Below are 19,865 nucleotides of genomic sequence, written 5' to 3'. Positions count from 1 at the left end.
GTTGATTAAGATTTTTTTATGCCTTCTCGCCACGTGTTTCTTGTAGACAGATGATATCCAAATTTTTCTTTTTTAGATATTGTTCAACTTTATTTCGTTTTTTTTAATCGTTAATCCCATTAATGTTCCAGGTCCATAAATTCAGCTCCGTTTTAGCCATTTTGAGTTCTTTGTTATAAATTTTATAATTCGTCTGCCTCTTCTTCTTCTTCTTCTTCTTCTTCTTCTTCTTCTTCCTTCCTTCCTTCCTTCCTTCCTTCCTTCCTTTTTTCTTTTTCTAACTCCTCCGGATCCACTCCTCCTGCAGCCTCCATTCCTAGTTCCGCTCCTCTTGTTTCTTCATCCTCGCTTCGTAGCTCTTTGTATTTTCTCAAAAATTTTCCCAATTCTTCCAGGCTCGTGATTCTGTGTCTTTTACTTTTATAAACAAAGGAGATCCTTTCTGGATATTCCCATCTAAATTCAATGTTGTTCTTTTTTAATATCTGTACTGTTGGTTTATATGGGTCTCTCCGTTTAAGAAGCCTAATCGGGATGTCTTTAAAAATAATTATATAATTTCCTTCTATATTCAGTCTCTTTTCTCTGTTCTTTTGGAGAATCTGGTTTCTCATCTCCCTGTCCTTAAAAGTAATCAGGCAGTCTCCTGGAAACTTTCTTGCCTTGGCTGATCTTGTCTTCAGTCGATATGCACTTTGCACAGATTTTGTCACTTCTTCTATATCCATCTCCATCCATTGTGCAATTTCTTTTATTAGTTTCTCTTTAATATTTTCTCCTTGCTGTTCTGGGACGTGTCTCAATCTTAAATTCACTTCTCTCTGCCTGAGTTCATTCATGGAAATCGCATCCCAGACCTCCTCTTGAGTTTTGTTAATTTCTGACATCCCCACCCATATTCTCTCTTCTTCCTTCCTCATCTCCCTCATTTCCACTCTTGTCTTCTTCATTCCCTCTTCCAGGTTCTGTGTCCTCTTGTTCACGTCCTTCAGTTGCCCTTTTAATTCATTAACTGTAACATCAATTTTTTTTGTCCATTTGGCCCATTCTCTTATCCATTTGTTCCAGTTTCGCTTCTATGTTCTTTTCGCTCTGCTTGATGTTGGCATTAACCTCTGCAAACATTTTCATAATTTCCCCTTTAAGATCTGAATCTTGTTTTGAGCCTCTCCTCTCTGCCGGTGTTCCCCCCTCCCCTCCTTTCTTTTGTGTATGAGACATTATAGTCATATTACAAATACTTAATTTACAGTCCACAATAATAAAATGTTCCATCCAGATATACAGTCAATGAAATTTTCCCTCTAATGATGCATTGGATAAAACAAATATATAAATAGATCCTCCTCCTAAATTCTCATACACTTAAATTTGTATATCAATTAATTTATATAAACCATTTTCCCCCCTAAATAAATTTCCCAATATAAATTCAACTTATAAGGCGGAACACCTATTAAACTATAAGTTTCTGCTTTAAAGAGGCTTATCCAACCCTGAGTTTCTTCCTTCTTCTTTCTTCTTGCCACCACTTAGGCTAAATCCAATTGTTATAGTCCAGTTATTAAAATAAGTTAGCTGTAACCGATGAAAACCAATGATTATATATTGTAATCCAATGGACGTAGTCCAAGCAGAGTTTCTGAAGGTATTAGTAAAAAAAAGAGGGGGGAAAACAAAAAAAACACACCAAGGGAGTAAATAGGTCCAAAAAGGCCCAATATGTCCAAAAAGAGTGAATAAGGGAGATGTCCGGAAGGTTCTATCCAAAAAGCAACTCGGGAGTTGCTAAGGGATCCGTAGCTGAGAGTATCAAGTTTAAGTTCAATTAAACAAAGTTCATAGAAGGAAGAAGAAAACAAAGTAGTTTTTTATTAATCCAGACTGTTCCCTTATTAAAATAAAGTTAAAGATAACAAGTAAAAAAACAGGGAGTAGTTTATTAGTTCAAGTCACAATTCTCAAAGTTCCAAATAATAATCATACCCTTCATGCAGCCTGTTAGGCAGCTCGTTCTCATTTCATTCCACAGATAAACATAAAAAAAAAGAGAAGGAACCAGTTGCGAAAGTGAAGTCTTCTTTCATATGCAATCCTTCCTTTGTGTTTAAACAGTTAAATTTATTTGAAGGCAGAGGTAAAAGATAATAGAGCAAAAAATTATGCTGCCTAATATTAGCTTTATGTTTTACTTATAGCTGGTTAGCTCTCTCTTTCCGTTAAAATGGAGGCACAAAAGTTCTACTTTGTTGCGCAGTTGTTTTTTTAAAAGTGAAAGTACCGGGAAGTGTCCTTTTTACTTCTTTCAGACCCTTCGTTGTATCGAGGGCCTTTTAAAGTCTTCAGATAATTACCCTCTGCTCCCTCCTTTAACTGTTCCCTTCTTATGCAACTCTTTGTTACTTTTAGCAACAGTTTATATATGACTTTTAGCAAGTTTTTTACGAGGGAGAAGTTCTAACCGCTTGCTGCGTTACCAACCTCCTCTCCACGCTCTGCTCTTATTCTTGCGTCGTTCTCTGATTTCAGATGAAAACTGACCTCTTTTTTTCAGCTTCTTTTTCCAAAGCCGTCCTTTTGTAATTCCAATTGTAATTCCAAACTCCCAGTCTGGCTTTGATCCTTTGAGAATCGACCAGAGGGGTTTTGGGGGGCTACCGCGCCCTGTAGCACCCCCTTTTACCCTCGAGAACCCGGACTTTCTCTCTCCTGAGAAAGTCCCACTTGCGTCGGGTCCGTGGCTCGACCGGAAGTCCCTTACCTTTACCTTTTTAAGTTTGTGGCAGAAATGAATTCCAGGCAGGCGAGTTCCTGTGTCATAGCTTAATATCTAAAAAGATTATCCACATTGACCTTTTTCACCCCCGCTCTTTCCAGGCCCAGGTCCGTGACTTAAAACTCTGCGTCTGAGCGCCTGTTTTTCTGCTCTGGAGATTTCCTCTGCTAATTTTTTTTAAATAATATTTTTTATTAAGCAATTTCAACATAACAAATTGTCAAACCATATAATCACATACAGTACGTTATTTTCCCTCCTTTTTTTCTTGCCACTGATCTTTCGTTGGGACTTCCTCATTCTTCCATCCTTGTGCTATCAAGACTCTTGCCGCTGTTGTAGCATACATAAACTATTCGTTTTTCTTGGCAGGTCTTGTCCTACAATCACTAACAAAAATGCTTCTGGTTTTTTTTACAAATGTCATTTTGAACATTTTTTTCAATTCATTGTATATCATTTCCCAATTTTTAAAAAACTTCTCTACATTCCCACCACATATGGTAAAAAGTCCCCTCTTTTTCTTTACATTTCCAACATATGTCTGACCCAGTTTTATACATTTCTGCTATCTGTACTGGTGTGATATACCATCTATACATCATTTTCATATAATTTTCTTTCAAAAGAGCACAATTTGTAATTTTTAAATCTGTTTTCCACAGTTTTTCCGAATCCTCAAATTGTATATTATGTCCTATATCTTGTGCCCATTTGATCATGACCGATTTGTTTTTTTTTTTAATAAATATTTATTGAGATTTTACAACACAAAACATTCATCATTTCAAAATGTATCCTTTCCATACATAAAGTTCACATTTAAAAAAGAAACAAATACAACAGAAGAACAAAAATATATAACAGAAAAAAGAAAGATAGAAAGAAAGACAAGAAAAATGAAAAACCCTTTTTCTTAAAGTTATATAGTTCCATACCCCTCTGTCTTGACCTCCTCACATCCCCCTTTTTTGTGTTCCTCCTTATTCTAATCCAATTCAGCAAATTCAAAACCTTATTGGACCATACTTAATTTTACATTCTTCTAAATATTATGTCCCGATTTTCCATTATTTTAATCCATATCTCATCTTGTGTACTATGACATAATAATGTTCTGTTCATAACCCCTTGTCCTTTTTAACATTCTTCTTTTAATGCACCTTTAACCAAGTCACACAAACCCTGTTTCCTTCACTTCCCACAACATATTAACACTCCAAGATTTTACAATATTTCTGTAAATAGTCCTTAAACTTTTTCCAGTCCTGTTCGATCAAATCTTCTCCCTGGTCACGGATTCTGCCAGTCATTTCAGCCATCTCCATGTAGTCAATCACTTGCGTCTGCCATTCCTCCACGGTGGGTAAATCTTGTGTCTTCCAGTACTTGGCAAGGAGTATTCTTGCTGCTGTTGTTGCGTACATAAAAAATGTTCTCTCTTTCTTTGGCACCCATTGGCCAACTATGCCCAAAAGAAAGGCCTCTGGTTTCTTAGGAAAGGTACTTTTAAATACCTTCTTGAGTTCATTATATATCATTTCCCAGTAAGCCTTGACCCTTGGGCATGTCCACCAAAGGTGAAAGAATGTTCCCTCAGCTTCTTTACATTTCCAACACTTGTTGTCAGGCAGGTGATAAATTTTTGCAAGCTTGACTGGGGTCATGTACCACCTGTAAATCATTTTCATAATATTCTCCTTTAAGGCAATACATGCCGTAAACTTCATACCGGTGGTCCACAACTGCTCCCAGTCAGCAAACATAATGTTATGACCTAAATCCTGCGCCCATTTAATCATTGCTGATTTGACCGTTTCATCCTGCGTGTTCCATTTCAACAGCAAGTTATACATCTTTGACAAAATCTTAGTTTTTGGTTCTAACAGTTCTGTTTCCAATTTTGATTTCTCCACCTGGAAGCCAATTTTTCTGTCCATATTATAGGCCTCTCTTATTTGATAATAATGAAGCCAATCTCGCACTTTGTCTTTTAGTTTTTCAAAACTCTGCAGTTTCAATCTGTCACCTTCTTGTTCCATGACCGATTTGACCTCACCTTTTGTTTCCCATTCTAGCAAAATACTATATGCTTTTTTCAGCAGCTTCACTTCTTCTTCTATAACTTCCTTTTGAAATCTAGAAGTTGTATAACTAAACCCTTTCTTATTGTCTTCCTTGTACATCTCATGTAATTGTCTGTAGTGTAACCAACTCTGAAAATGATTTTTAATCTTTTAATTTCCATTTCCCTTCTTGATCCTTCAACAAATCTCTGTATGTAGGCCACTTCCCCTTTTTTGCCAAGCGGTTTAAGTAACAAAGCTTCGATGATTTCCTCTGCTGTTTAAAGCTGATTGGCAATTTGTGTTTTCTACAGATGGCCATTTGCTCCGATTGAGCTTTATGGAGAGCGTTTTTAGTGGAGAAAGCTCTGGTGCAGAAAAAAGGGCACAGACACAGAGCTTTAAGGACCTGGGCCTGGAAAGTCTGGAGGAAAGGTAAGGGCAAAGAAACCCTGAGCTACTAACCCACTTCCAGGCCCAAACGGGCAAAAACTGAAGAACCAGGGTGTGTAGCTTTACAGAGAGAATAATACAATGTTTGTCTAGGGCAGGGCTGCCTTGTGAATGCACCTCAAAGTTACCTTTTGAAGCCTTGCTCATCATTGCACATGATATCCCATGCCCTCCAACACTCCTCAGATGAGAATAGGGACATTTTTCTTTTTAAAAGTTTATTTATTTGGTTTTTCAAATAAAAATTTTACAGAGAGATATATCAAACATAAATCATAAAAGCAAGATTCCAAGGAATCTCCTGGATTTCCACCCTCGCCTTTGTGGGTCCTATTGTTAATCCATTCCTCCTGCATCTTTTATGATAATCAACCCTTTACCTCTTCCATTATGCCCAGAATTCAACCTTAAATTTCAAGTCACATTCCAAACCTACTAATGATTTTCACTGTTTACAACGGTCTTTAAGGTAAGTTATAAATTTTCCCCATTCCTTGTTAAAATTTTGGTCTTCCTGATTTCTGACTCTTCTGGTCATTTTAGCCATTTCAGCATAATCCATTAACTTCACCTGCCATTCTTCTCTGGTAGAAACTTTATCTTCTTTCCTTCTCTGGGCAAGAATAGGGACATTTCTGCCCTTCTCTCCCCCCCAACCGCAACTGACCCTCCTCAACTCTCCATTTTTGTGCCCCCCCCGAACATTTCCTATCTGAAGAAGGCGAGTGGAACCATCATGACAACAATCAGACACAGCACACAGACTGTTCTGAGAAAACCTCTTAATCCTGATTTTTATTTTATTTTATTCTTCAGTCGATTTAAAAAAAGAAAAAGAATAAAACACCAGTAAATACAGCCGAACCTTGGAAGTCGAACGGAATCCGTTCTGGAAGCCTGTTTGACTTCCAAAACATTCGAAAACCAAAGCATGGCTCCTGATTGGCTGCAGGAAGCTCCTGCCGGCAATCGAAAGCTGTGGAAGCCCTGGCGGACATTCATCTTCCAAAAATAGTTCGCAAACCGGAACAGTCACTTCAGGGTTTGCGACGTTTGGGAGCCAAAACGTTTGGGAACTAAGCTGTTTGACTTCCAAGGTACGACTGTACATTGTATAAAGGGGAAAGATTAGACCAGGGGTTGGCACAGTTTACTGGCCATGGGCCGGATCACTCCCACGGAGATCGTCTGTGGGCCGGACTGGCGCAGCGCGATGCTGGAAATCGCTTCTGTGCATGCCCAGACGCCGAAAATCACACCTGTGCAGAAGTGATTTTTGGCGTCTGGACACACACAGACACGATTTCCGGTATTTGCGTGTGCACAGATGCGATTTCCAGTGCTGCTGGGCGAGACCCTCTGCCGCGCTGCGCTGGTTTAGTGCAGCACGCAGGGGACTCGCCAAACAGGCGGCTCAGTTCAGGAGCAGCTCGTGGGCCAGTAAAATGGTCTTCGTGGGCCGCATCCGACCCATGGGCTGCATGTTGCCGACTCCTGGACTAGACGCAGATGCACAAAGCATTTTTTAAAAGAAATAATTAATACACATTGTCCTCCTCTCATTTTCTACTTTTTTCCTGTCCAGGGTGACCCTGTCTTCCACCTGCACCTCAGAGCTGGTGTGTCATCAGGGCTGAGCCCTGGCAGTGACAGCCTCTCCTCCTCCTCGCCCACTCTCCAGCAGCCGTAACGAGGACCTCCGGTCGCGACTTGTGTGGTTTGCAGATAGTAGTCAAGCTTCCTTTGATGGGGATGTGACTGTCCAAATTGAAGAACTATGGTGAAGTTTCAGAGGAACTTCAGAGTTCGCTAGAAAACAGTTTGCAAACCACAGCATGTAACTTGACTGCATATCTGTAACTTGAGTGCATTTCTGACTTTATTTTGACAGGGGTGTTCTGTCAAACACCACCAATGGGTCTGGGACTTGCCCGCTGACCAACCCAGCCATATGAGATTGATAGGGTAGTACGACCGATGCAAGAGCCCTTGTACCCCACCTGTGCAGTCCCACTGGAATATGGACTTTGGGATCCATTTATGGTCCCACGTGATTTCTTATCGCACCAAGATGTGGGTGGTGAACGGAGGGTCCTTCATTTGAGGGGTTTGGGTGAGGAGGAAAATGCAGCAAGCCTTTCTAGCTTGAGAGAGGAGCAATGGAAACAAGCACGCTCTGCCTTAATATATTCTTGAATATATTTTAAATAATCCTCACACACAACAGATGCCTGGGACAGAGGTCAGATTGCGCTTTCATTCTTGTTTCTAAAAACGTCTCCGTTTAACTTTTCCTCAGTCGTCACGCAAGATAATGAAGGCCGCCTTCTAAAAGACAGCTTGAACTATTTTGAGGCCCGAGGCATAAAAATCCAAATCCGACCCAACTGGTGGTAAAAATACATATGCTGCAACTGTCCCAGTTTGTCAGGTTCTCGTCTCTAGTAAATTGCTCCATTAATTTTGCTTTATTTATCCCTAATGGGATGCCTTGTCAACATTTTGTTTGCAGGGGCTGATGGCCTTGTTCCTCACGGGTCCAGCTATTGCCACAGGCTCCCTAGAAGCTGAAACTCAGAGTGCAAAGCAGCTGTTGTATCTTCTCTGTGGGGCATCAATGGGAAGGCATCCTGCGGGGAGCGGTCTGCCGTTTCATAGATTGCAGCTGCTAAGATTTTGGTATTAATATACAGTGGTACCTCGGTTTACGAACTTAATACGTTCCGGAAGTCTGTTCTTAAACCAAAACCATTCTTAAACTAAGGCGTGCTTTCCCTAATGAGGCCTCCTGCCGCCGGTGCCCTTCACCGTTCGGCTTCCGTTCTTAGACCGTGGTAAAGTTCTCAAACCGGGACACTACTTCTGGTTTTGCGGAGTTCGTAAACCAAATCGTAAACTGGACTGTTCTTAAACCAAGGTACCACTGTATTATTGAAAGTATTAAGTAGTGGAAAGAATTTAAATGATTAAGAAATACAGTGGTACCTCGGGTTACATACGCTTCAGGTTACAGACTCCGCTAACCCCAAAACAGTACCTCGGGTTAAGAACTTTGCTTCAGAATGAGAACAGAAATCGTGCTCTGGCGTGCCCGACAGCGGCAGCAGGAGGCCCTATTAGCTAAAGTGGTGCTTCAGGTTAAGAACAGTTTCAGGTTAAGAATGGACCTCCGGAACGAATTAAGTACTTAACCCGAGGTACCACTGTAGTTCCTTATTTCCTTGGCTCGGAGGTCGCATAACTCCATAGCCTCCAACACTTCTCGGATGAAAATAAGATGTCGTAAGGATAAGCGGGACATTCCGGGATCAAATAAGAAACTGGGATGGCTTCTGTAATCCAGGACTGTCCCTGGAAAATAGGGACACTTGGAAGGTCTGGGGCAGGGGTCAACAAACTTTCAGCAGGGGGCCAGTCCACTGTCCCTCAGACCTTGTAGGGAGCCGGACTATATTTTGGGGTGGGGGGTGGTGGGAAATGAACGAATTCCTATGCCCCACAAATAACCCAGAGATTCATTTTAAACAGGTACTATTTCTGGGTTAGCGGAGTCTGTAACCTGAAGTGTCTGTAACCTGAAGCGTATGTAACCCGAGGTACCACTGTATTGAAACTTTTAGAAGACACCTCAAGGCAGTCCTGCATAGGGATGTTTTTTAATGTTTAATGGGTGGTATATATAAATATATATGAATAGGAAGCCTTTATTTTCATCAGAGAAATGTTGGAGGGTATGCATACTCAAGCACTATCTGCAATAAAGGCTGTGTACATGCCATATATTTAAAGCACCCACCTCACCTGGGACCTATAGTTTATTATGGAATTGTAGCTCTGTGAGCAGTAAACAATTATTGTGTGTGTGTGTGTCTAGCTTCAAATGCACAGTGTGTTCCCAACCATGGTCTCAATGTTTTAGTCACAGAAATGGGTTCGCAGACTGGACCAGCCTTCCAGGCTGCATCTCCAATGTCCACACTGTCTGTCTATGCTAAGGCCAAGCACAGGCCCCTTGCTCCTAATGGAGGCAAAATGTTGCCCCAGAAATCCATCTTTGGCCTGTCCCATCAGTGGGTTAGAACATCTGCTTTGCATGCAGAAAGTGCCATGTACAGTTCCAGGTCTCTCCAGGTCGGGCTGGGTCTGCTGCCTGCCTGACACCCTGACCAGCTGCTGCCAGCCAGTGCAGGCCACCTTAGCTAGATGGACCCACAGTCTGGACTCATAATAAGCTACCACCCAATGTTCCCCTGGACTTGTTTTCGCTCCCACGTTGAAGGCCGTGGCCAAAAGACACCAGCCCAGCAAGCTTCTCCTCCACATTTCAAACAAATCTGGTTTAAAAATAAACCGTGTTTTTAAAATAGCAACATTCCGACCATCTGCACTACCCCTGCTGGGTTTCGGGTCGCGTGGGGGATGTGTTGGAACATTTCGGAGTTTCTAAATCTAATCTCACAAGCATTTAAGTCTCCATCAAACTGGCAGCTGCTCCAAGGCAGCGTGGAGGAGTCTCAGCGCCACTGCGGTGGCAAAGGAAGAAGAAGAGAAGAGTTTGGATTTGATATCCTGCCTTTCACTCCCTTTAAGGAGTCTCAAAGCAGCTAACAATCTCCTTTCCCTTCCTCCCCCACAACAAACACTCTGTGAGGTGAGTGGGGCTGAGAGACTTCAAAGAAGTGTGACTGGCCCAAGGTCACCCAGCAGCTGCATGTGGAGGAGCGGAGACGCGAACCCAGTTCACCAGATTACAAGTCTACCGCTCTTAACCACTACACCACACAGGAACGGAAAGGGAAGTGAGAAGAAGACGCCCGCCCGTCCTTCAATAAGAAATTCCTCAGTAAAGTACAGCGTACCTCGGGTTAAGTACTTAATTCATTCCGGAGGTCTGTTCTTAAACTGAATCTGTTCTTAACCTGAAGCACCACTTTAGCTAATGGGGCCTCCTGCTGCCGCCGCACCGCTGGAGCATGATTTCTGTTCTCATCCTGAAGAAAAGTTCTTAACCTGAAGCACTATTTCTGGGTTAGCGGAGTCTGTAACCTGAAGTGTATGTAACCTGAAGCGTATGTAACCCGAGGTACCAGTGTATTGTAAATTGCACCCTTGGGCTCTGGACTGTGTAAATTCTTCGCTTCCAGATGGCCATGCAAAATCGAGCATGAATCCTGATCACTTTGCATCAAATTTTCAGGAAGCCTATGTGACCGTTTATTGCACATTTGTTCTGGTTTGTTTGTGCAAGAGGTTACATGATGCCGTGCCAAGCAGAAGGTGTCAGGTTCAATCCCAGCACCACACCTTTAGTTAGGGCTAGTGGAGAACTCTTTCTGAAACCCTGGAGAAACTGTTGCCAGTCAGGGTAGGCAATATTGAGCAAAATGACCAAAGGTCCGATACAGAATAAGGCAGCTCAGTGGACAGTCTGCCATTTTACGAACTGCTGTGCTCTGTTTTGAACTGTTGGTGACACACCGGAATTCTTTTTTTAAAAAGTGTATCTTTTACCACAAACTTGACATGAGCCAACAGTGTGACGCGGCAGCTAAAAAAGCCAATGCAATTCTGGGCTGCATCAATAGGAGTATAGCATCTAGATCAAGGGAAGTAATAGTGCCACTGTATTCTGCTCTGGTCAGACCTCACCTGGAGTACTGTGTCCAGTTCTGGGCACCACAGTTCAAGAAGGACACTGACAAACTGGAACGTGTCCAGAGGAGGGCAACCAAAATGGTCAAAGGCCTGGAAACGATGCCTTATGAGGAACAGCTAAGGGAGCTGGGCATGTTTAGCCTGGAGAAGAGGAGGTTAAGGGGTGATATGATAGCCATGTTCAAATATATAAAAGGATGTCACATAGAGGAGGGAGAAAGGTTGTTTTCTGCTGCTCCAGAGAAGCGGACACGGAGCAATGGATCCAAACTACAAGAAAGAAGATTCCACCTAAACATTAGGAAGAACTTCCTGACAGTAAGAGCTGTTTGACAGTGGAATTTGCTGCCAAGGTGTGTGGTGGAGTCTCCTTCTTTGGAGGTCTTTAAGCAGAGGCTTGACAACCATATGTCAGGAGTGCTCTGACGGTGTTTCCTGCTTGGCAGGGGGTTGGACTCGATGGCCCTTGTGGTCTCTTCCAACTCTATGATTCTATGATTTTACCAAAATAGCAATTACCATCCTGGCTTTGAAATGAGCACAGAACAGGCTGTTTCGCAATAAAGAAAAGCTGCATCCAGAGGGGTGTGAAGGCTTTTCTTGAACGCTTGCAAAGGGGGACAGGATTCCAGAAGAGAACTATGGCATGAGTCAATACTGTTGTTCCAAGCATGGCTATTTTCATCTGGGAAATGTTTCAGGGCAAGTGTTTACACTGTAAACCTCAAGTGATTTTAAACTGGGTTAACCTTCACAGCGCAATCGCCACCCCTCCCTTTTATTTTTTATTTTTTTTAAAGAAACAGAGAAATTATGCAAGAGAAGTTTTTCTAGGCATTTTTGAGGTAAGCAGCCAGCTGCTTTTTAAAGGCAGAGTATAGCCAGCATAAAGAAGGCTGATCGCCGAAGAATTGATGCTTTTGAATTGTGGTGCTGGAGGAGACTCTTGAGAGTCCCATGGACTGCAAGAAGATCAAACCTCTCCATTCTGAAGGAAATCAGCCCTGAGTGCTCACTGGAAGGACAGATCCTGAAACTGAGGCTCCAATACTTTGGCCACCTCATGAGAAGAGAAAAGACCCTGATGTTGGGAAAGATGGAGGGCACCAGGAGAAGGGGACGGCAGAGGACAAGATGGTGGGACAGTGTTCTCGAAGCTACCAGCATGAGTTTGACCAAACTGCGGGAGGCAGTGGAAGACAGGAGTGCCTGGCGTGCTCTGGTCCGCGGGGTCACAAAGAGTTGGACATGACTAAATGACTAAACAACAACAACAACATAGCCAGCATCACCAAACAGAAGCAGCAAGGTGATTATGTGCCTAAAAAATTTAGAAAACTGGGACATGAGGCTCTGCATGCTAGGGTTGGCATGGGATTTATTATAAGGCAGGGGTTAGCAACCTTTTTCAGCCATGGGCTGGTTCACCATCCCTCAGGCCATGTGGGGGGCCGGACTATATTTTGAAGAAAAAAAATATGAACGAATTCCTATGCCCCACAAATAACCCAGAGATGCATTTTAAATAAAAGCACACATTCTACTCCTGTAAAACACCAGGCAGGCCCCACAAATAACCCAGAGATGCATTTTAAATAAAAGGACACATTCTACTTGTGTAAAAACATGCTGATTCCTGGACCGTCTGTGGGCCGGATTCAGAAGGCGATTGGTCCGGATCTGGCCCCCAGGCCTTAGGTTGCGTACCTCTGTTATAAGGCTTGCGGCACCCCCCTAAAAAAACACCCAAGGGTTTTTTAAGAAAATAGGAAGATGCCTATGGAAAGCCCACCAATCCACCAGGACATTAAATTTAACCACATTCTCTCCCCCCACCGGCCCACATTTGTGATTTCCAGCAATTGCTCTTCACAGACCTAACACTGGAAGATATTTGACATGCAAAATCTTTACTGACATGCAGGTGCGGCAGCGAGAAAAGCTGCCCTGCTGACTTTCAGTTTGCTCATGCAAACTCCCAAAGATGCAAAGCGACAGAAAACTGTGATGTAACTGCAAGGGTCAAGGGAAGGCGCTGAGGAGCACCTCTGATGGGTGGGAGGGCATGAGGAGGAGCAGGGAAAGGTGAGTTGCGATGGCATCACATTCTAGAGACCAGGGACCTTGCAAGACAAGCTGCATCTATGGGCTGCAGGATAGCCAGGAAGTGGGGGAAAACGCTTGCCTGGTTGATTGGTCAAGCAGAATCTCACCACACACCCGACCCATAAAACGCCTGAGCTACAAAGGCTTATGCAATCTAACACCCATGCATTGTGTCCTGCAAAAGCTTGAGATGCTATCTCACCGCTCCGTCATGTCTGCAGTCTCAGGCAGGCAGTAAAAGCAGGTTAACTAGCTTCCAGGCGGACCGCCATTCTTAATGGGTCACGAGTTGTGCAGGCCAGCCTGCCTGACACATTCTCACCAAAGCTTCCTGCTGCATTGCTGCTGCTCCCGTTACTCTTAGCAGCAGCCTGATTTGCAGAGATTCATTTGCATGTCATCATGTGACTGAAAAGCCTCACTGCCCAGTTTCAGCTGATCAAACTGTTGCTAAAGGCCCAGGAACAAGAAAAGTCTTATTTTTATCCCCTGTCAAGTTATGGGATCCTCATGCTTCCCCCGTAGCTGTCAACTGTCCCTTATTTGGCGGGAAACTCCCTTATCCCAGAGCCGATTCCCGCTGCTGTCCCGGACTGATGATATCCCGTAGATTTCCCGGGTTTCAATGCTGCCTGGGAGAAAAGGGCTACTACCTCCACCTCCTAGCCACCCCCACTCGCAGGGATAAGACCCATCCCCACAAGGGTCTGCTTACATCGCGTCAGGGCCTCGGTGAGCATCTGTCTGTCTTGGGAGATAAGGGAGGAGCCCGCCTTCGGGGGAGAATGTCAGCTTGTTGGAGAGTCGCAGTGCCCGCCACCCAACACACCCAAGAGCCCGTAACTCCCAGGGCGCACCAGGAGTTGCAAAGATGATGTGCACTCAGGGTGGGGGCGATCCGCCTACGGGGTGTGACTGTGGTGCCATCTGGGGGCTTCCTTCCCCGAACGAAAAGCGGCCAGCTAGCCCCCCCCTTCCCTGGACTCCAGCGAGACTTTGGGAGCTCTAAGCAGCAGGAGGTAACTGCGTCCGGCCCATCCTGTCAGGCGGCAGGGCTCACCCCCTTCTTTAAAGGGCCAGCGAGGAGAGAACTATCGTTGCTTCAGCCGCCCGAGGCATCCCTTACGATTTTAGCATGCACAGCTAGATATGCAGGGTCTTGCTCGGCACAAGATCTAGGGCAGGCATGCACTGTTATGGGGGAAAGGAAAGGAGTTGGCCAGCTAAAATCCCTTATTTTGGCTGCTGATCCCTGATTTTTTTAGGCCTCTGGTCCCTTATTTTCAAATCTGTAAGTTGACAGCTATGGCTTCCCCCCAGGGCTACCCTAACACATTTTGGCACCTGAGGTGAACCACAAAATGGTGCCCCTTCCCCAGTCAGGGAAGAAGGGTGAGTGAAGATCTACATCAGGAACAAGGTGGGAATAAAGACCTTCATCAGGAACAAGACTAGGAGGAGGAGACTAGCGGCACCTCCTGTTCTCTAAGAGGCCACTGAATTTGGGGTGTGCTGCAGCTGGAGTAGTACCAGCGAATGATACATTCATTGGAGGCTGGCTCTGTTGCCCCTGGGTACCCTTGCCTCACTTTGCCTCATGGGCAGGCCGGTCCTGCCTCCCCCTCCACAAGGTACACAAAAGTCTTTTCCATTCTCAATTTATTATTATCGTTATTATTAAAAACAAAATTATTCATCATTTTACAACCAGAATGACAGCCCAAATTTCCACAATCATCAGCTTTGCGTTCCATCTCCAAATCTGCACTCTCGCTCAGATCTGAGCGGCCTTCTCTTCTTCTGTCCCGCAGGACACCGAGTAATCATTCCAAAGGCCCGGTGCCAACCGGATGCAAGAGGGAGACAAGCTTTCTTTTGTGGGGGTTCCTTCATTGCAGACGACTGTGCCAGGCCTCCTCAAGATGGGAGAACGACGCATGGGTTAACTGGGGCATGATGAGCCCTGCACTTGTTCCAAACACTGCTCCATTGTCCTTCCGTCCTGAAGCTTAACGTGAATACATGCCGTCTTCCAGCCACACCCAACGATTAGCGAGGCCCAGAGTGTACGAGATGCTATCGCAGCAAAGGCGCACTCTCAGTCGAAGATGACAAACTTTCGGCGTGGGGTGGTGGTGGAGGAAAACGCACACCCAAACAACACGACGAGGGAGCAGAAGGCATGGGATTCCCCTCTGGTTCCTATCAGAGATTTTACGAGGTTTGCCTTTGGCTCAGGCTAACATCAACAGTGCCCGGCATGTCTGCCCCATTAGCTAGAAGCTGGCTAGTTGCGAAACCGGCACGGATGTTTGAAGCAAAACGGACAACTGCTCGCTGTTAAGCGCCCTCCTCCGTTCTTCCTCGCCACACTTCGTTGAATTTTGCAGTTCGCCTGCCTGTTCTGAGACATTTCTTTGCCGCGTGGGAGTTGAGCTAATCTAGAATGCAGACCCCGCTGTCCCTGATTCTACACCTGCAATTAAAATAAATTAATCTCCTGAGACCCCATCTCCCCCTCCTCTCCTGCTGGCTTGAGGCATTATTATTGTTATAGCCTTATCTCACTGTAGCCCCACAACAATTCTGCAAAGGAGGTTAGTCTGAGGGGTGGTTAACTTGCTCAAGGCTGCTCAGCGAGCGTCACGGTTCCTGCAACTGACCCCAGTGCTTTGCCCACTGGCTCTGCGGTCGCCCAGGGGACACGGGGAGACATTGGATCTCTTCCTCTTCCACAACTGGTGGCTTCCTAACCCCTATCCAGTGCTCTAAGCCTCCAGACATTTGGCACAGTTCTCTTCGATTTCTAGACACCACGTAGATGGAGAAACATGGAAGGGAATCTATTCAAGACGCCTCAACTCACCCCATGTTCTATAGCAGCCTGATGTGCTTAACCAATCTGCTCTGCAAAAACATCTTCCTCCTTCTATTATAGACTGGATTTGGCGGGTTAATCGTGATAAATGGAGCGGAGGTGGTGGAGAAGGCATAATGACTGGTGGCCTTACCAGGCAGAGGGGAAATAATTATGGCTTTGCCAGCACAAATCCCCCCCTCCCACCCACACGTCACCCCAAGTTCCATATCCACACATAGAGCACTTTCAAATTCACATGAGCAAAAGAATAGCTGAAGCCAAAAGCCAGACTGCAGGGCAAGGGGTGTTGCTGTCTTGTTGAGATGTTGCCAGTTCATTCTGGACAGTAAGAGGGGTCCACGGGTCTGGCCTGACCCCCAAGCAAGTTTTTATGCCTCCTCAAAAAAGAATAAGCTCAGAAGCATCTGGAGTCAGATGGAGGCATCAGGAGCAAAGGTCCTCTCCAGTCCAGGCTGGCCCTGGACACAGCTGCCACACCAGCCTGTTTCCCAGTGCACACTTTCCCGGATATCGAGCGCTTTCTTCGCCGGTGCCTGGAATCCTTCTCCCTCAGGGAGGGCTTGTGGTGTCTGGGGTAGGCCTGAGGGAGCAGCAGCCACACCGCTGCCTAGCGACACCACAACCCGAGGGACAGGAGAAAGAAGGGAGGTTTGGCACAGCCAGGAAGCGAAACGATAGCAGGATGGGAAGAGAGAGAGAGAGTGAAAGGGAAAAGAGGTATCTAAAATGTTTCTCGTTTGTCCCCACACAGATCCGAGGATGAAACGGCCTCCCTCTTGTCATGCATGCCAGCCACGGCAGGGTGGGTGGAAGAAAGGCCTGCTTTCAAATGGTTTGGTTCCATTCCAAACCCTACCCTCAATTACAGAAGGTGGCAGGGCGTGGAGACAAACTTCTGCTTTTTTTGTTTTCAGCTCAGGTTGGTAGAGAACCATTTGAGTGGTGTGTGTGTGTGTGAGTGAGTGTGTGTGTGTGTGTGTGTGTGTGTGTGTGTGTGTGTAAGGGAGGGACTGATAGTCTTATCTTCAGAAGAGGCAACAGTTTTTTAACCCCCCCCCAACCAAAATAAAATCCAGGCAAATGAAGCAGAGGTGAGTCATAGGGGATGTTTGCACTGGTGAGCCCATTAGGGGAGATTCATCTCTGATCATTTCTTCTTGATTTCTGAGTATATTATGTTGCTTTCCAAAGGCCGGGCGGCCGCTGGCTGTGGCTGAGGAGGGTGGTTGGCCTTGAAGGCTAGTGTTGAATATTGTATGTCCTCTTCACCCTGCAAGAGAACATCAGAAGGAGTCAGAGGGAGCAAAGGAAGGTTCGAAGGCAGGGCCCTTGCCACAGGTGGGCCTGTGGGCGGAGCAGCCCCTCCTGGGATCTTGAAAGGCCCTTCCCCGAATCTCCAGCTTTCATTGGAATTAAGAAAAGCAAACAGCAGCACACAACGAGGCGCAGGCCTTTTCACTTGCAAGGTTATAAGGAAAAGCATGCAATCGATAATCAATCTGTTACTCAGGAAACATCAAACTTCCAGTGATCCAGCCAGCGAGTGTAAAAGTACCAGGGTAACAGCCAAGAACTAAACTCTTATTTTGATATTTTGAAACACATTTCATTTCATTGGAATTTAACCATCTGTGCAATTAAGTTTACTTTTAAGCTTACTAGGTTGTCTAGTTTTTGCTTCTGGCTGTTTTGCTCTGGTCTTCCTCCTCTGCCGGCCAACACTTACACCTTATCCACACTTAACTTTTCCTCCATGCTTTCCAGGAATGGTCCACACTTTAAAGCTCTGTGTCCAAGCATCCTTTTTTTTTTGATCCATAGCTTTCTGAACAAGAACCTGCTCTTTAAAGCTGAATTGGAGCAAATGGCAACCCACAGAAAACTTGAATGGCCATTTGTTGCGCTTCAGCTTCAAATAGTTAGATTTTGTGGGGAAAGCTCTGGGGCAAAAGGAGCTCTCAGACTCTGAGTTTTAAAGCGTGGACCTGTGCTTGGAAAGAGAAGGGAAAAGGTAAGTGTGGCTAAGCCTTTAGCCAGCACCACCTGAGCCCCAAGCCCCCTACCCACTGCACATGAGCAGGTCCATCTTAAAAGGTGGCGATTCTACTTGCATGTGATGAGGGAATCACTGAATCATAGAATCGGAAGGGACCTCAAGGGTCCTGTAATGCAGGAATGTCAGCTAAAGCATCCTTGACAGATGACCATCCAACCTCTGCTCAAAAACCTCCAAGGAAGGAGAGTCCACCACCTCCTGGGGGAGGCCGTTCCAAAGAGGTGAGGTGGAGGCCAAAGAGAAGCTTATGAATCTCCTAGCAACTAGCTCCTAGTTCCCCTTTAGGGAGCCCTCTCCTCCTGCTCTGAGAGAGACACATCTAATTCCCTCGGAGGTGCTAGAAGCGTGGTAAAATTAAACTCTACGTTGACCAGCAGACTATACAGACTTACCTCACTTACCCTGGAGCAAGCAAGACATCCCCAGGGTAGTTGGGCTGTACGGGCACCAAAGTCCACTCACCTCTCAGTCCAGAACCTGATGCCTGGATCATTGCTGAAGCTGCTGTAAGCAGGTCAGAGTTGGGGCTGTTTCCTTGTCAGGATTGGGAATGGGCTCAGGAAGCCCCCAGAACCCTCTAGGGCTGGGCGATATCTGGTTTTCAGCACTGTGATATATCACCAGCTAAACATCGCAATGTACCGATATATCACAATGTCTGAAATAAGGATGGAGCTATGTTGAGGCATTGGCTGGCTTCACGGTTTCCCCCACATTGTGATTTTTGGATAACACACAGACACACACAAACACACACACACACACACACACATCATGATTTGCAAGATATTGCCAGGTCAAAAATTATGAAACCAATTATCATGATACGGACTTCAATATCATGATTCCGTCCTTACCGGTGTGGGTTTGGTGTCAGTGACGCCCTGGTCTGAAATGACAGAGACAGGACAGAGAGAGAGAGTATCAGGGAACTGGCAGGTACAACAGACAGAGCCTGAACACAAGCCCACGGGAGCCAAGCAGGAGACACTGAAAACCCACAACCCTCTGCCCTTGGACCACAGTGGGGCGGGGACTCCCACTGGATTAGCGGAAGCAGACAGGACAAATGGCGTGAGCTGGATTAGTAATGTGGTAAGCAATGAAGGTGCCTGGCCAGGGTTTCCCCCTTGGTATCAGGAATCTCCTAAAGGGCCGTATTCCTTTAGGGCTGACCTCTTTGACCATGTGCCATCCAGACATTGCTGGGCTCCCAACGGGAGAATCCAACAGGATCGGGGGGCACAGCTTAGCTACCCCCCACTTTTAGGGCTGCATAGAAAGGAGAGGTCCACTGGGTATGCACACTGGGGTATGCACACTGGGGTATGCACACTGGGTATATCCACTGGGGGTGGGGAGGCCTAGCAGGTAAACATTCTCTCTTAAAACCCCAGAAGCCTACACTGAGCCCAGACTGGCAATCCTACAACATGGCGGACATGAGCAACATGTGTTTAGGCATCTGTCTGTCTTGAGAGACAGTGCGCCTCTGGGAGTGACGTCAAAGCGCTGCGTGAGCAGCATCCAAGTGTGCCTAGAGGTTCTGCACTGCCCACATGACAAGTCCGCCCTCTTGGCCTCGCTGATGTGGTCCAAAGGAAAGCAGAGCAAGTCATTTGGTGCCAGTGAGGCTGCAGGAGTTGTACAACGCCAACTGTTTTAGGGACTCCACTCTGGATTTGTGTAGGGTTTACTCCCGAGTCTGTTCTTCTCCAGAAGATATCCCACAAGGCAGCAGAGGTTTAGGATCAGAGTTTTCCTTCTCCTAAATGGGCTCCTGTCCCAGATGGATGAGCCCCACCTGCCCCTCACTTCCCTCAACAGCACGTGCAGGAACTGCCTTCTTGACCATTGGACCCGCTTTTGATA

General features: G+C 45.5%; 1 protein-coding gene across 1 annotated transcript in view; it reads right to left on the bottom strand.

Annotated features, from left to right (window-relative positions):
• Positions 1–16,070: 16,070 nt before the first annotated feature.
• The window catches only part of LOC128419033 (hemicentin-1-like), a 56,734-nt gene continuing 52,939 nt past the window's right edge, over positions 16,071–19,865 (bottom strand). Inside the window, exons 27-28 of the mRNA XM_053399277.1 lie at positions 18,851–18,882; positions 16,071–17,207 (exon numbers count right to left, since the gene is read on the bottom strand). Coding sequence (XP_053255252.1) covers positions 17,085–17,207; positions 18,851–18,882 — 155 coding nt within the window. The 3' untranslated portion in view covers positions 16,071–17,084. The remainder of the gene's footprint in view (positions 17,208–18,850; positions 18,883–19,865) is intronic.

The sequence above is a fragment of the Podarcis raffonei genome, chromosome 8, assembly GCF_027172205.1.
Source record: "Podarcis raffonei isolate rPodRaf1 chromosome 8, rPodRaf1.pri, whole genome shotgun sequence".
Lineage (NCBI taxonomy): Eukaryota > Metazoa > Chordata > Lepidosauria > Squamata > Lacertidae > Podarcis > Podarcis raffonei.
Note: the sequence above shows the minus strand (reverse complement) of the source record. Positions and strands in the feature narration are given on the sequence as shown.